The 19,107-nt window shown below is 26.8% G+C and overlaps 1 protein-coding gene across 1 annotated transcript; it reads left to right on the top strand.

The window, feature by feature from the left end:
- The first annotated feature begins 929 nt into the window (after positions 1–929).
- Positions 930–2,915, top strand: LOC112789168 (bZIP transcription factor 44). The gene has a single exon (XM_025830945.3). It carries the CDS (start codon positions 2,006–2,008, stop codon positions 2,495–2,497), a length of 492 nt encoding a protein of 163 aa, XP_025686730.1. The 5' UTR covers positions 930–2,005; the 3' UTR covers positions 2,498–2,915.
- The last annotated feature ends 16,192 nt before the right edge of the window (positions 2,916–19,107 follow it).

Genomic DNA, 19,107 nt, shown 5'->3' with positions numbered 1-19,107 from the left:
AAAATACATGATATTTTTCTTGACATTTCAGAATCTATCTTCTCACAAATCACACATTTTAGTTCTCTAAATAAGATTATGAGTGAAATAACAATATCTAATGAATTTTCACAAACAAATTTTACTCTTTCAGATATTTATAACAAAATCCGACAAAAATAATGTACTTTTAATACGACTTTATCATCTATTTTTTTTCTCGTATGAATATGAACTGGCAAGTTGAGTACGAGTTGCATAAATATATATAACAAATCGATTGGTCTGAGTTTTATTTACACATTAAAAAATAATTTCTAATAAGCAAATAGAACGATCCAATTACCTATATACAAATTCAATTTTTTTTTTCATACAAATCAAACCATCCGATTTGTGTATCTACTTTCACTAACAAAGAAACCAGTAGTCCAATTTTTTTCCTTACATTTCAAAAAAACAACTACCAGATTCAGATGTAGCACTTCTAATCTCCATAACAGACATAATACACACAATATGCATATGCAAAAAATAGCCTGCATAATTGAATGTCAGGCAAATTAGAATAGTTACAAATAACATTTATTATGCATAGAAAAAAATCTGGTTTATAATTCTGATGAGAACCAGATTTATTAGAAAAGAAAAATTAATTGTTTGATCTGGCCATGGGGTCATATTCATATGAAAGACACAGAGACTTTTCAATTTATGTGATTGTGGGGGACAAGTGAAAAAGATGGAGCAAATTACTTAGCCCTCTAAACCTGCTATGCTATGAAGAGTGCTATGCAGAAACAGTTTCTGTGAGAGTGAGAGTGTGATGCTGCTTTTGGAAGTATTTTCAAATTTAATTTGATCATACATTTCTCTATGATTGTTGGTTCCCAGCTGTATATGGACCCCTTTATTCTTCTGTCTTCTCTCTTAGTCCCATTCTTCAATTCTCCTATGTTCTTATTATTTTCCTTTTTTCTTTTTATATATGTCTACACACTCTTAATTCCTATCCTTTTCCTACCACCTCTGCTTCAACCAATGTCTCCTCACATCTCCTTATAAAATAATAATAAAAGTCCTATTTTTGTTTTGTTCTTCTTCTTATTATTTTCCATATTGGAATTGTTGTTTGTGAATGTTGTTCCCACTTACTAATAAATATTATTAATTAACATTATATCTCTAAATATCATAATTATATTCAACTATATTGCCAGATAGTAAATAAAATTAACTAAAATGAAAAAAATAAAATATTTTTCCCTAAAGTAAAATGGAGACTACTTTGGTTTGATTCTCTGTTTTCTGTCTACTGGATTTGATATAAATAAAAGAAAATAATTATTATTATTTATTATTTTACTGCAAGTTGTTAACTTTTTAAGTTCTATAAATTCCTGAGACGAAACACACATACTCCCCTTCCACTTTCTTCTCCTCTCTTCTCATCTCTTCATTCATTCACACCTTTCTAGATATTTTTCTTTTGTTCTCCATAATAATAACAACAATAATAATATAATCATATATTCATATATGGTCCCTCATATCTCTTCTTCTTTACCAACCCTTTCTTAGCTTCCACATGCTCTTCAGCTGCTTCCTTCTTCTTCATCAAACAGAGTTTGAAACCCTTTAGTTTTCTTCTTTTTTTGAAGGGAATTTTGAACGGATTTTAAATGTCCAACATCTTGTTGTTGATGTTTGATATTCATGTATCCGATTCTCAGTGAGATCTTCCTTTCCGGGTGTATGATCAATTCCACTGTTAGGCGCAGGACCCATCTTGTTCAATCTTTCTCCGTTGCTTTCCTCTACTGGCTCTACTACGTTTCATGATTCTTAATTAACCTTCTTCACCTATTTTAATTTCCCACTATATATTATAATAAAATAACAAAATCTCTTCAATAAAAGTTTATAAATTTTCCGTCTTTGTTTCTGGGTCCTGCGTGTTCTGTGTCAGTGTCAGTGTCCGTGTTTTGAGTCTTTGTTGATAACATAACCAATATATATTACTTCTATGGCGTCTTCAAGTGGAACGTCTTCAGGTTCATCAACTCTTGTGCTTCAGAACTCGGGTTCTGAGGAGGAGTTGCAGGCTTTGATGGATCAAAGGAAGAGGAAGAGGATGATATCAAACCGCGAATCGGCGAGGAGGTCGAGGATGAGGAAGCAGAAGCACCTTGACGATCTTGTTTCTCAGGTGGCAACGTTAAGGAAGGAGAATCAACAGATCCTCACAAGCGTCAACATCACTACGCAGCAATATCTGAATGTTGAATCCGAGAATTCTGTTCTTAGGGCTCAGGTTGAGGAACTTAGTCACAGGTTGGACTCACTCAATGAGATCATTGACTTCTTGAATGCCAATAACACTAGCAATGGTGTTTATGGTTCTTCTTCAGGAGGGTCATTCATGGAGCCAGTTAATAGCTTCTTCAACAACTCTTTGAACATGGCCTTTCTCAACCAACCCATTATGGCCTCAGCATCCGACATGTTACAATACTGAGGCTGGTTTGGTAATTGTCTCAAGACAGAAAATACAGAGATACTGAAACATACATAAATAGAGACTTAACTTTTTCGTCTTGTCTCTAGTCTTGAGATCTGGATTTTGGGAGTCTATAGATGAATTCAGGGGTATTATTGGTTTTTCAATTTAAGGTTCTTGAGTCTGTTGTTGAGAAATTGTAATCACTCTATCAATGGTGATAGTGATGATAAGTTTATTTCTCTAAGGAATAATCAATGAAATGTGTATCATAAAAAAAAGGTGAGGGTTGTTAGGTGCTACTGTTGCTGGTTCTGTAAAAAAAATGAGGCACTATTATTATTATTATTGTTGTTGTTGTTGGTGTTGTCATCTTCCTCTGTTATATATTAATTATGAATTTATGATAATGGTAATATTGACCAAGTTCTCTATATATATTTCACCCCTTTCATCTTTATTTATTTTTTAATGAATTGTGTGTTTTGATCCTTATATAGTTTAATTTGTAGTGATTAATGTGCTGAAATCATGTGTTTGTTTGACTATATTCACCAAAGACAATTTTTGCAATTTGCATTTGAATGTTTGTGAAAGTGGACAAGCATGAATTGAACTTTTAATAATATCAATTCTCTTTGGATGTACGTGCACTGGTGCACATTGCATATATGATGCATCAAATGAGTATATCCAAGTATACGTCTCTGTTTTCTCTGTATTGTATTATTTTGACTACTTTCTAATATATTTTTCAAGTTTTTAATTAAAACTAATTCTCTAATAAAAAAATTAGACCCATTTAACAAATTTAACTGTTTTAATTGATTTTATCGATTTACTATTTATTTTTGCAATATTTTTTTATTTGGCCCAAATTAATTAAGCAATTGATTTGTGATTAACTAAATGAGTAAAGTGACAAATAAATTAATTTCCAAAAAATATTAATAACATTTTTTAAAATAACAAAAATAAATATATTATTTTTAAATTAACTCCTGTGATTAAAATAAAAAATTTTAATTTAAAATAATTTATTTATATTTATTATTTTAAATTATTTTATTAATATTTTTTTAGAAACTAATCTATTTAAAATATAAATTTTTAGTAATTTATTTATCATTTTACTTTAATTAAATTGAATCGGTTAGTTTGATTATTGTTAGCACCATGAAATTTTTTATATAAACATTTTTATTTGATCGTCATACTGAGAGATACTAGAAACTAGTGAGGATAGTAGTTAATGTGGTTGTTAGTTTAATTAGATCATAATTAAAAAGCTATGATTAATAATAGTAAAGCACACAGAACATAGATTTAAGAATTGATGAAGATATCTATGAAAGATATATTTGTACTTGTATTGTCTAGAGAAATGATGGAGTAGCGAAGACATACGTATCTTAATTGGAGAGAAAGTCCAAAAAGGGCCAGAAAACTAGAAAAGGACAAGTGGTCAAGTGGAGAGAAGTGTAGGCCATTGCATTGCACACCCCATTTGCTGCTTTTTCTCTTCATCATTAAACTGCTTGCCAACTACAAATTTTATTTACTGCAAATTAAATTTCAGGATCAACAATTTATTTATATTAGTCAGTATATATATTATTTTAGAATAAAGTATATTTTTTGTTTTAAAATTTATTAAAAATTTTAAAATATTTTTAAATTTTATTTTGTTATATTTTTTTTAAGTTTTTAATTTATATTAAATATATTTTTAATAATTAATTTTTTATAAAATTTAGGATCAATCTAATAATAATATTTGACAACTATCTTTGATTTATCTAATGTAATTCGAAATTTTTTTGAATAAAATTAAAATAAAATAAAATTTAAGAATATTTTTAAAATTATAAATAAATTTTAAAAATAAAAAATATATTTTATTTTATATTTTATTAGTATATTCGAATTTTTTAATATTAGTTTATAAAAATAAAATAATAACTAAATATTTGATAAAAAAATAAATTATGCTTATTAACTTTGTAACACTGTTATTTTATTTATTCAGTATATTTTATTAGTTTGAAAATTATAATTATCAGTCAAGGAAAAGAGATTATCTGTTTTATTATTATATTTTTAGTCATATGATATATACTAATAAAAACTGAACATGTGTTATTTAACTTTTTATTTATTATTAATTTAATGATTTTTTTTAGAAGAAAAAAGTTTTCAATATATGCGTTTAATTCTTATTGGTGAGACAATATGAACATGATAGTGGGATATGTGATCTTAATCTTTAGTCAATATATACATCACTTTTATAACCAAAGCCTGCTATCTGATTAACATAAATTTTAGAACACTCGTTTATTTTTATATTAGAATTCTATTTCTTGACGTATTTGTATATTTTGTTATATTGTATTTTGGAAGTATTACATATTTTTTAGTTTTTTTTTTTAAATTTATTCTTTCTATTCACTCACCATTTTTTATTAACTCTAATGTTAGATTTTTTTTTCTAATGATAATACTATATGTTCTATCTCAAGTCAACCTCTCGAGTTTTCTATTCTTCTGTCTTCTTTATCTCCTGATAATTTTAGACTGAACGATATTTTTATTCCTGCTGTCATGCTTCCTCTCTCTACTCGTTTTTCTATGATACAAAATTCATCTCCTTATCTTTTTTATTATCGTTATTTTTCTGCAATTCTTCATCACTATGAACCTAAGTCATTTTAAGAAGTCTCCATAAATTCAAATTGGTAGCAAGCAATGCAAAAAAAAATTCAGACACTTGAAAATGTACACACTTGAGACTTAATTGATTCTCCTTCTGATCAAGAAATTGTGGGTAGTAGATAGGTATACAAGATCAAGACTCACTCTGATGATTCTATTGACTGTTATAAGGCACGATTAGTTGCTAAAAAATGTACGCAAGAGTATGATATTGATTATGAAGATACTTTTGCTCATGTTACTCGTCTCTCATTTATTCGCGCTCTCTTTGCCATTACTGCAGTAAAAAAATGGTCTCTCAATCAGATGAATGTGAAAAATGTATTTTTTAATGAAAATTTGAAAAAGAAGGTATATAAGAAAATGAAACCACTCTCGGAATATCCTTATCCTTCTAGCAAAGTCTGTCTCCTTTGTAAGGCACTTTAATTTATGGTCTTAAGCAAGTTATTCGTGAATGGTTTGAAAAGTTCAGCACCGCTATATGCAATCTCGGTTTTACTTGTAGCCCTCATGACAATGTTCTCTTTATTCATAAAAGTGAACATGGGGTTGTTCTTCTCCTTTTGTATGTTGATGACATGATCATTACTGGAGATGATGTTGATGATATCTCTTATCTTAAAGCATCCCTTCACCACACTTTTGATATGTAGGATCTTAGTTCTCTCAGTTATTTTTTTGGCCTTGAATTTATATTCTCAAGTAACGGTATCTATCTCTCTCATGTTAAGTATGCTTCTGATCTTCTTGCTTGATACGAAATTACAGATAGTCGTACTGAGCCTACTCCTCGTGAAGTTAATGTTCGGTTTACTCCTGTGGATGACACTATTATATATAATCCTACTCTTTATTGAAAGTTAGTTAGAGGTCTCGTCTATTTGACTATCACACGACTAGACATCGCCTATCTAGTTCATGTTTGTAGTCAGTTCTTGTCAGCTCCTCGTACTACTCACTATGCAGCAATTCTTTGCATCCTCGCTACATCAAAGACACTCTATTTCATGGCCTTCACTTTTCTGTCCATTCATTTTTAACCATTCAAGTGTACCTAGATGCTGATTGGGATGATGATCCCACTGATCGTCGTTCTACTATTGGTTATTGTTTGTTTCTTGGTGACTCTCACATTTTTTGGCGAGCTAAGAAGCAAACATTTACTGCTTGATCAAGCACCGAAGTTGAATATCGTGCTCTCACTGACACCACTACTAAGGTTGTCTCGATTCGTTGGATTCTTGAATACTTGGGTGCTCCTTAGTCGTCCTCAACAAATACTTTTGTGACAATCCCAGTGCTATTCAAATTACTCATAATGATGTTTTCCATGAACGAACCAAACACATTGAGATTGATTGTCACTTTGTACAGCGACGTCTTTTTATTGATGTTGTTCGTCTCATAGTTATTGGGACTCTAGATCAGACAGCTAATATTTTCACGAAATTTCATCATCCTACTCCTTTTCGGACTCTAATATCCAAATTCAAGATGATATCTTTAACTCTCCTTTAAGTTTGAGAGAAGATGTTCATAATTAGGATCAATAAAAATCAGTTAGCATCTATTATATTTATTTAGCATATATATATATATATATATATATATATATATATATATATTTTGTAGGATATTACATTTTTATTATTTTAATTCTTCTAACATCTATATATACTCTTATACATTGTATCATTCACAATACACTAAAATAATACACCATACTTCAATTTATTAATCTGTTGCTTTTAACAGTAATAAATCCTACAAGTCTGTGGGTCGTTAAAGTTGCTATGCAAAGTTCTTGGAAAGGCAATGAAGATACTTGTTTTGAAAAAAAAAGTGAGGGAATCAGAGATATGGTGCAATCTTCACGTGCAATGAACAAAGTTCTCAGAGCAACTGAGCAAGTGCCTTATATACATGTATAAATTGAAAGGTCAAGAACAAATCATGGTTTGCATTAAGCTTTTAATCTCCATGACTTAGCTTTTACCTTATGAATGCCATTAAAATAATAGAGTGACATGGAGAAGCATGTGAGAAGATACATGTGTTAGGATTTGGTTGAATTAGTCCCACATTGCTTAGGATAGCAAATGGAGTGGGTGGCCTAGGCTATAAATATGAGGCTAAGTTCTCCATTTGTTTTTGCACCAGTCAGAAACACTTTAAGCTTGTATCTGATTTTTCTTTTCCTCTGTACTCTTTGATTAGAGAGTGTTGTGAGGTGTAGTTAGATATTTGCTTTGAAAGAGTGTGGGTGTACTGGGGTGCCGGTGAGAGAAAGAAGTCTATGTGTTGTAACAATTTTCACATAGTGATATTCTCTGGTTGTCATTTGACAACGGCCGTGGTTTTTTCTCCGGTAATTGGAGTTTCCACGTTAAATTCTTGTGTTGTGATTGTATCTATTTTATTTCTCTGTCAAAGGTGTTTTCTCAAGGGGGAATTGTGTCTTATTCCCAACAAGTGGTATCAGAGCTTCGGTTCGGTGGGATTTATTCTTAGTATGCTCTGTGGTTGCAGCCTAGTCTGACCTTCCACATCAGAAAAGAATTTTGTCCTGTGGCTTGAGGTTGATCTTTGGTTGCTGTTGTTGTTGCTGGAAGGCAGTGTGACTCTGTGAGAGTGCAGTTTGGAAAAGGTTCTGGCTAAGGAAAGACTTGGTATTTAAGTGTGTCCATTGTGACCCACCTCTCTTTCCTGGGAACCCTTCCTAGTGCACGGTCTACAGTTGAGTTATAATATTCCAGTATACGGTTGCAACAATGTCAGGATATTCAAGTGCTGTGAAGCTTGAAATAGAGAAATTTGATGGAAGAATCAATTTTGGCTTGTGGCAAGTACAAGTCAAGGATGTGTTGATACAATCAGGTTTGCACAAGGCGTTGAAGGAGAAGATCTCTGGTTGCTCTCTCTATGAGAGAAGATGATGTTCTCTAGAAGACAAGAAGTATCCTCATGGTATTACCGCACTGCCATGGATAAGGATAAGTTGTGGCAATCAGGTCCACAATTGCACACGGGCATTGGTTGGCGTTGAGATGCAAGGTGTGTGGCGGAGTTAGGTCGATGGCTGAAGAACTTCCAGGAAAAGCCAATTTGGAAGTTGCACCATGAATTTTCAGCAAGGTTTCGATCTGTACCAAGGCGAAATTCTTGGAGTGGTCTAATTCCAAGTGAGTATACTTTCATGGTGGAGTATGATAGTTCTCTGAACTATGATTGTCGGTATAGACAATGGCAGCAAAGAATTGTCGGTGTTGACAATGGAAGCTGAAGATGTGTGACTATTTCAATCAAGGTGGAGATTGTTAGGATTTGGTTGAATTAGTCCCACATTGCTTAGGATAGCAAATGGAGTGGGTGGCCTAGGCTATAAATATGAGGCTAAGTTCTCCATTTGTTTTTGCACCAGTCAGAAACACTTTAAGCTTGTATCTGATTTTTCTTTTCCTCTGTACTCTTTGATTAGAGAGTGTTGTGAGGTGTAGTTAGATATTTGCTTTGAAAGAGTGTGGGTGTACTGGGGTGCCGGTGAGAGAAAGAAGTCTATGTGTTGTAACAATTTTCACATAGTGATATTCTCTGGTTGTCATTTGACAACGGCCGTGGTTTTTTCTCCGGTAATTGGAGTTTCCACGTTAAATTCTTGTGTTGTGATTGTATCTATTTTATTTCTCTGTCAAAGGTGTTTTCTCAAGGGGGAATTGTGTCTTATTCCCAACAACATGCACATCAAAAGGTTTTGGCATGAGTAATAATGTATTTTTCTATATATAAATTAATTCCCACAAATATACCTACACAAGTTTAAGTTAATTGAAGAAAAGGCTACATTGAAGTTTATGCTATTAGAAATAGAAGGAAATAAATTAAGGGAAGTAAAAATATAAATTAAAATTTATTAACTATAATAAAAGATGGAGAATGATGACAATAGACATTTTTTATATAGATAAAATGAAATATTATTCTAGGCATGAGATAAAATTTTAGAACAAACTAATAAATCCTAATCAATCTTGTCATAATTAATATTTTCCAATAGATGTGACTATTCTTCCTAATTTAAAATTGGATATTAATAATTTACAAAAATATCTTATAATATAAAAATTAATCATCAACGCATTCACAGATATTTGTATATATTTTTGTAGTATAGTAATTAAATATTTTCAATATTAAATTTCTTGTAAAATACCAAAAATAACCATTGCATTTTTATAGTTTTATTTGTATTTTAGTTACAAATGTGAATCCAACTTGATTGTAAATATAAATATGAAATCATTTTGTATGGCTTTATGAGTGATTGATCTGGTTTATGTTAATATAACATGATAATGAATAATACAAACAAAAATATTATATAAACAGAAAAATTATCCACCAAATTAACTGCTATATATTGTGTAAAAATATATATTATTTAATTTATTATTAAATATATATTTTATATTTTAACATATATTTTATATAAATGACTAATAAATAATATAGTTGACAATAATAATATAATTATATAGATAGCGAGAGACTCGTTTAATAAATATAAATAAAAAAAATAATGCTACATGATTAACAAAATTTATTATTCTTTGATTAATATTTGGCCAATAAAAATATTATTATACTAACTTCTAAATAAATCCTAAAAGCTAAATCTTAATAGTATAAAAATATAATTTATTGGCCAAAAATGTTGGCTAAAATATTGATTAAAAAGTATTAGTCTCTATTATTTCTATGAAAAATGACTATAAATTTGTTAATTAATGAATAATTTACTTGTATAAATGATTTAGAAAAGAATACTATCTGATTGTCCTAAAACCAATTTAAATACAATTTTATCCTTTTATCTTTTATGTAAATAGTGAGTTTTATAGATGATTAATATTTGTTCATAAAACACATGCAAAACCAACGATTTATCATGATGCGTACATACAAGTAAATCATGAGTTTTATGAGTGTATTAGAAAAAAGCAATAAAAAGTGTAAATTATTACAGTTAGATGGTCATATTTATCTACCACTTATTTAAAATTACATGTAAAGAAAATCAACGATCAATATATGTTTTTTCGTTTTTATTTCTCTTTATTTATTGACACCCACACAGTAAATCGTTTACTCTTTTTCTATTTTATTTCTTAGCTTTTTGGCCATGTAATAAATCGTGATATGTTCTCATATTTTACATTTTCTATTATTTTTTCAATACACTTATAAAACCCACAGTTTACTCGTAAGTACGTATCATGATAAATCATTTGTTTTGCATGTGTTTTATAAACAAATGTAAATTATCTACAAAATCTACGATTTACATAAAAAACGAAAGGACAAAATTATATTGAAATTAGTTTTAGGACGATTAGGTACTATTGTTTTTCTAAATATTTTTATTTACTTATAATTAACTAATTCTTATTGTTGTTTCCTAATCTGTTCTCTTTCTAAGGAAATCTTGACATTTTGCATATGAGACAATAAATAAGATATCAACCCTAAAGTAGGTGTGTGATTCTATGGCCGTGTGAGATCTAATTTAATTGATATTCTCTTTTTATGTAATAAAGAAGCTTTTCTACTCAACACACAAAATAAATAAATAAATAAATAACAATCAACATTATGAATGTTAACTCTAGCTTATTCAATAAATTAATTGTATGTATTATATATTGGCCTGGTCATTATTTTTCTCAAGGAAAAAAAAAAGAAGTTATCTACAAAAGCATTCTTGTACCGTACGTGACTTAAAAGTAGTCCATAAAATTAAAAGACAAATAAAAATGACTTTTTAGTTATTAAATTGCTGGAATGATTCAATACCAAAAGGCTGCTAAGTGATTAAAACTGATGTCTAACAAAAGAAAAAGTAAGCACGCCATCTTCTAGTTACGACGTCGTTTTAGTTCGGACCATATAAGCTAAGACCGGTTTAATTATGGCAGCCCAAAATTATATCAAATATAGACAAAAGTTTCTCGTTCTTGATTAACTTTTCTACAAGCAAATTGATCCTCATTCTCACACTGAATCCCAAAAACATCATTTTTTTTAATCAGAGAGATTTTAAATTAACAATATATATATAAAACTTTCAACTGGATTGTGATATTAGTGGAAGGTAGTCCAAATGCATGCACCAAATCTATAAAGAAAATAAGATTTGTCGTCGTAAGTGTGGGAGGTTAAATCAATAAAATCACTATTTATGAGTTGGTTTTTTAAATTAAGTTTGACCTACTAAATTCTAGTTATTAATAGTCGTTTTTAAGTATTTTATCTAATACTTGTAAAAATGTAGGTAGCACTACTTTTATTATTTTTTATTTAAAATAAATATTATTTAATTTTATGTTACTATAATTTTATTTTTAAGGAACATGGCAAAATTATGCAATAAATTGAGAAATTGAGGCTCTATATAGTCTATATAGTTCTCTCAAGATTCCAACATCTTATATTCGCTTCTATTGGATAATGAAGACAAACTAAACACAATAATTAAGTGATTCTTTTATAAATTTTCTATCTCTAAGTTTGTCTTTGAACGCCTCATTTTTCTCCCGCAAAAGCCAAAGATTTTAATAAAGGGGTATAATCAAATGCCTAAGTCACATACCATGTAGTATATAGATATTTTCTTAAAAAAAATTATATTTGTATATAGAGTCTTGTGGCAACTTACGCAACTTAAGTCTCTTGCTTTTAATTAATCCTCTTTTGAAGAAGAGTAGTAACCATTAAAGATTGTTGATTGTTGTCAACCCACAAATTTGCAATATAATAGACAAGAGCAGCGCCACAAAAGCATGTCTTTATTTGAAATTGAAATGCCTAATATATGTTTTTTTTTTAAATGGTATCTTTTAGTCTAATGGATAGATGATTAATTTACTATAAATTTAAATTATTTAAAAATTTATTACTGACAATAAATTAAATTACTGCATATATAAATTAGAATTCAGATTTTTATTAGCACTTATTCAAAGTAAGGAATGGAGTTATTATTACCACTTAAATCGAAATTGGTTATATACAAGCAGCGTTTGCTTTCAATTTGTTCTTTTTCTAATAGTACTGCCGATCAATTCAAAATTAAATCAGAATGCAACAAATTAAACAAGAACAATAAATTAGAATGCTCAAAGTAATATTAATAAAAAAGGTTTAGATAATTATATTGAAAGAAATGGTAAAGTAGGTATGGTCGCGGTGGTGATTAGTTATATTAGTAAAATATCAAAGCATTCAAATTAAAAGAGGTTGCCACAATGCAAAAATAGTGAGTGCATGCAAGAGCAGGATCGATCTGACATTAATTAACCATTATTCTGTGAGTATAGTGCTACTATAAAGTAATTAATTAAGGGATGCAGCTTTAAAAAGTGGCCAATTCTAAACAGCATTGACAAAAAAATTAAAGCATACATTGAGTTTGATGCCTATTGGTGATAAATTTTAAATGAATAATATTCGATAAGGAACACATATATACATGATGTATATGGCATGAAGATAGCATGTTTATGTGTCTAACTGTCTAAATCTTAAACCGGATAACCTCATCAACTAAAAGTGGGAAAAAAAAGGGGTGAAAACTCATCGAGTACAGTTAATTGCACGTAAAGTTAATAGTTGAGAATTGTTAAATAAAAATTTAGTTTAATTTTTTAAATTATTTAACAATTATCAATTATCAACTATCAACTTTACATAATATTAATTATATTTAAATTTCAAAAAAAAAAAATAAAATGATTGGAAGTAGCCTCAAATTGACTTTCACGTTATTAGGGTATATATGACTACTGAGGGGCGGCCAAATTAGAGTAATGTAACAATAAATTCTTATTATATTAGGATAATTCCGCACCACGGCTCTATATACATTTACTCAAATTCACAATAAAAACGGCTCTTATTATTATTATTATTATTATTTATGCCCCTCATAATTTCAATTGTAAGTGTGTAAAGGTACAATAAAAAATGATAGAATAGTGCTTATTGTTTAATATTTTTTCCTGCAGCGAATCATTTTCATAAAAGATTATTCTATTAAATAAAATTAAGTAAAATATTATTTTTATCTTAATATTTAAAATAAATCTTAAAATTATTTTTAATATTTACATTGTTTTATTTAAGTTCATAATATTTTAAATTATTCTAATGTTGTTCCGTCGTTCAATGATCTATTAACAAAATTGAAGATAGAATATAATTAAGACAATTTTAAAACGTTAGAAATATAAATATGATGAAAATATTAGGGAATAAAACGATATATTACTTTTAAAAAATGACCAAATGGCATTTCATATTTAGAAAAAAAAAATGTTGTTTTTGTCTTCAATGTTATCGTTTTATTCAAGTCTCTAATGTTTTTAAATATCTCAATTTTATCCAGTGTCAATTCTGTTAACAGATTACTGATGACAGAACAACATTAAAATAATTTTAAAATATTAGACACTTAAATTAAAAGATTTAAATATTAGAGACAACTTTAAAAATTATTCCAAATATTAAAGATAAAATTAATACTTTACTTTCAAATTAAATAATATTACAAGACTAATAAAATTTATTTTTAATTAATATTTAATTAATATTCTAAATTTTAAATACTAAATTTTAAATTATATCATTTAAACTATTAATTTTAATAATATAAAAATAAAATATTCATCAAATATTAACTAATATTAATTAAAAAAATATTGACTTCTTAACATTTTACATTAAATAAAAACACGCAAGTATTTTTACATCTAATATAATCACACATAATATATATCCTCCTTTTGAGTTTTGAGGTTAAAATATGATTATAAGTATAGGATCACATTATTTTATGTTGATATTTAACCTTTAATTAAGGAATAAAATATTATTTTAATCTCTAATATTTAAATTAAATCTTAATTTTATTTTTAATATTTAAAATATTTATATATTTTAAATATTTTATTTCATCTATCCTATATATTTTAATTTTTTGTCAAAATTATTATTTCTTTTTTAAAATTATCATTTTTCATTATGATTTTTTTTAGTAGACAATAGTAAAATAAAATCATAATTATAATAGTCATAGTAATTATTGTAGTAATTTGAGAATAAAAGTGATTGAATAATAAAAAAAATTAACTTTGACTAAAAAACTAAAATATGATAAAATAATTTTTTTGAAAAAAAATAAGACATATAAATATTAAAGATGAAATTAAAATTTAGGCTAAATATTAAAAAGTACAATAATAGTTTATCCTACTCACCGTCCTCTTGTATATGAGCTAAACTTTTATAACAAGTCATGATTTTCATGTCAAAGAGCCTCCCATGCTTTTATATATAACAAGTAGTAGATTTGTGTAGGGAGAAGCTAGGAGACATAAAAGTCAATTTGATTATTTATTCATGTATAATTATCGAGCAGAAGGAAATTCAAATAATTCAACTTGCTAGGTAAATGAAGTAAAAAAGTAGATAGCTTTTAGAGTGGGGGTGCAATTGATGAAAAAGAAATAGTGATTTGGAGATTAAAGAAGAAGCCTCATCAAATAATGTTTCGGTTGTTCTTTTTCACTTCTATATATGAACATCAACAATAAAGTTGTATAGCTAGAAGCTTAAAAATATGTATGTGAAGAATTAAAGAAGGGACCCATATAGTGATCATATTTCTGAATTGGCATATATTTCTTCTAAATATAAAGTATATGACAAGATTTCCAATGGAGGGTTGAAAACAAATTTGCGACCATTATTATTATTCGAAACTTTTCAAGAGAATATTGTGATCTGTTGCTTGGTTCTTTGGAATTATCTACAATTTTAGTTTATAATAAAAATAAAGAATAAATTCCTATATGCAACTTCAATTGTTTTATTATTTTTTGTTTTGGCACCAAAATTAAATAAATTTTCTAAGTTATCTTTAGTTCTTATCCATGCATATCATTTTATTTTGGTTAGTATCCTCAGACCTTTTTTCTCTCTTCAGTTAAGCCTTTATATTCTTCTATCATCTGAATTGTGTGTATTCAAATGGAAAGAATAATTCTCAACATTAAAAAGGTAAAATGAAATGAATGGAGATATAGAAATTTAATTTGGTGGGCATCAAATGAAATTCTAAAGCAATGACAATATCTTTTTGTGATATACCCTATGGCTATGGAAGGAATTTTTTAACCAAATGGTTTAAAAATTCTTACAAAGGTAAATAATATTTTATATCAATTTATAAAGCTTTTGTGTGTTCACACTTTCTATCACAGCATATTCTGATGCCATTTGCATTGGAACCATCTTTTTTTTTTAAGAAAAAAAAAAAGAAGAGGAAGGAAATTAAAGCACTAAGGTGCATAATAATACAAGCTTATATTTTCTCACTTCATTTTTTTAATGCATTTATTTATTCCCATCTAGAAGCATACAAAGACTTTGGATGCAAATCTGGTGGAAAACTATTGGCACTGAATTCTTTGTTTTTAAGTGAAAATCAAAACCAATAAGATTCCCACACATGCACTACTATCTAGGTTAAGTACAAAAAAGTGAAAATGATCTTTCAACACCAATTTATTGCATTTCCTATCATTACCATGAAATTTTAATGTTAATTTAAAAAAATATTCAGATGGAGTTATTTTTATTTAAGTTTGGTAATTAAAAATTATTAAATAATTTAATAAATTTAATTAAATTTTTATATAATAATTTTTAATTATTAATATTATATAAAAATAATTATATATAATTTTTTACTTATTAATATACAAATTACTTTTTAGATATATATAATAATTTTTTATTATTTTAAATTTAAGTTGTTTTGTTTAGTTAGAATTAAATGTAGTTTCTTTTCATTTTGTTCTTTAATCAATTATGATTATAATTACTTTCAGTCAAAATTATAATTGATATATCTAGATATAATAAATTCTGACATAACTTATTATATTTAAGTTCAGCCAATTTTTATTCAAAACATTTTTTATTTTTTTATTTTATTTGTCCATTTAATAATGTAAGTTATTTCATTTACAACTTTGATATATATATATTCAAAATATAATTGTCAAAATTATCTTGTATTTTTAGAATGATACTAAATTAGATTAATAAACAATATACTTTTGTATGTTATACAAATATGAAAGATCATTTATAACTCGAACAGAAAAAGGACCATGGATCTCGTTAATTTATTTGCTTGATTGATGACAAAAATATATATAAAAACAAGTTGAGACGGAGACCCCCATGTTTTGGCTTTCATAATTTTTCTACTCCTCCTTGAGAAAAACAAAAGAACACATATATAAGGACATTAAATTTAATACACAAAAAAGGGATGAAATTAAAGTCGGTGTATATTTCAGTACTCTGAATTATGATCACCCGCGTCTATGAGAGAAAGTAAGTATGGAACTTATATTATTATATATAATATATAATTAAAAAATAATAATGTGTTTATACATATATATAGGTACATGTGACAATGGGGGACAAGGATGATGAAATCTTCCACGATGGCTTCTTCTTTTTAAACTTGAATATTGCATGCTATGAAAACTTTGGTTTAGGACATTTAATTATGGCAAAGGGGGTATGAGCATGTGGCCAACCATGTTTTTGAATGGTTCACATGCATTGATGAAAAGTTGTCCTAACTCTTATGAGTTTAATTGTTTAGTAGGAGATTCGTTTTTTAATGTGGGTATCTAATTCAAGTATGTCATGGTGGTGGAATTACGAATACTATGATATTAGGATTTGTCTATTTCTTAAATAAGACTTGAGTCCGAAATTCAAGGCTCCATCTCATTATTATTTCAAGATATATATGTTAAAAGTAGTAAGTGTGAGGAGTATAATGAATTAGTTTTATATTAAAAATTTATATTGAAAATAAATAAAGTAAAATGAAAAGTTTATAAGATGAGAGATTTATTAATTAGATATTTTAAAATTTGGTTTTGTTAGATAGATAATAATTTTTGTGAACAATATATATAATATACTTTAAAATTGACTTAATAAGTAAAAAAATACTTTACTCTCATTTTATCTTCTAAATCTTAACATTAGAATAACTATCTGCATATCTAGTAGTGAATTGAACATTTAGCCATTAATAACTGTGTATGAGTAAACTGAATCAAAAAAAATAACCATTCAATAAAGAATCAACATAATCATCTGCATATCTATTGAATTGAACAACCATCTACATATATAATAAATTGAACATTTAACTATTATTAACTATGTATGAGTTAATTAAATTAAAAGAAATAACCATCCAATTAAGAATTAATATAATCATCTGTATATATATTGAATTGAATATCTAATATATCCATTGTTTATATTATTTAGTATTCTCATTATCTATCTATACTTTTCTTTTAAATTTTTTAAGTTGGATATGATGCTTTTAATTTTGTGTTTTCTCCCTTTATTCTTTTCTGAAATTTTTGTAGTAGTAAAAAACTTTTTACCATGTCTCAACAATATATAATCTATTTAGAAAAAAAAAGATTGGTACAATAATAGTAAAAGTATCTATCATCATAAGTTTTTTAGTATTTTTCTATCAATCCAAAAATATGATAATAATTGTTAAGTGGTGACATTTTTTTTTAGTATGTCATTCGATAATAATTTCAGAATATATAAATCGATAAAGAGAGGTAATTCAAAATGTAAAGAATAAAACTTTACTTGAAGAAAAGACATACTAATGAATAAAAACTAAATAAAATATTATGTTTTGGAATTAAAGTTATATTTGCGAAATTAATGGAAACAACGAAACAAAGACAGAGACAACATTATTACTTAATTTATCTATCATCTTTGTCTCTTATAATTATCTTTTCTATTTCAAAGCACTTTCTTATTAACACAATTAAATGTGTCATTTTCATAGGCTATATTTAGTGATGAGAACATACAAGATATTAAAAATAAAATATAAAAAATAAAAATATAAAAATTTGTGTTTTTATATTTTATTTTATAATAAATTCAAATAAATAATAAAATTTAATTTAATTTATTTTTTTATTCAAAAAATAAAAAAATAAAAATATAATTATAAAATTAATAAAAATAATAAATAATATATATTTTTTATTAATATTTTATATTTTTTATCATAATAAATACAAAATACACTAATTTAGTATTATTTATTTATATTTTATTTATCAAAATAATTTTATATTTTTGTGTTTTTAACTCAGCGACTCATATTTATAAACAAATGCAATCAGACATGAAAACAAGTTCATAACAACAAATATGAGAGAGAGAGAGAGATATGAAATCTTAGTTTCATTAAAATCAAATTAAACCTTGACTTCATTGAAAACCGGAGAGGGGATCATTGATTTGGGGGGCCAGGCAGACCAGGCAGACCAAAGTTAGCTTCTTTATGGTTTTTAAGTGTTTTACTTTTATGAGAGTTGAAACTTTGATTGTCTTTTTTATTCATATTTTTTATTTATTATTATTACATTTTTATATAAATATGTTAAAAAAACAATGTCATTATTAAAATGACAGTGATAATATTTATTTCATATTTTTTTTTCAAATTGTTATGCATATTAGATATGTAACTTTTATGTATTTCTGTTAGTTAAATTTTTTGATAATAAAATTATTATGACAAAAAATTTTAAAGTTCAATTTTTGTAAGTCTTCAAAACAAAAAATTTTAGTATGAGATAAAAAAATATATATTTGAGAAACAATAAAAATAAAGTTAAATTATCTAAAGTTACTTTATTTTTATTTATTAATTACGTTTGAAATAAATGCATAATATTAAATGTAATAAATATATAATTTTAAAT

The sequence above is a fragment of the Arachis hypogaea genome, chromosome 3 (assembly GCF_003086295.3).
Source record: "Arachis hypogaea cultivar Tifrunner chromosome 3, arahy.Tifrunner.gnm2.J5K5, whole genome shotgun sequence".
Lineage (NCBI taxonomy): Eukaryota > Viridiplantae > Streptophyta > Magnoliopsida > Fabales > Fabaceae > Arachis > Arachis hypogaea.
This window is presented reverse-complemented; position numbering and strand designations above follow the sequence as displayed.

Coding starts and splice junctions, on each gene's coding strand:
- LOC112789168 (XM_025830945.3), top strand. CDS start 2,006: ATGGCGTCTTCAAGTGGAACGTCTTCAGGTTCATCAACTCTTGTGCTT.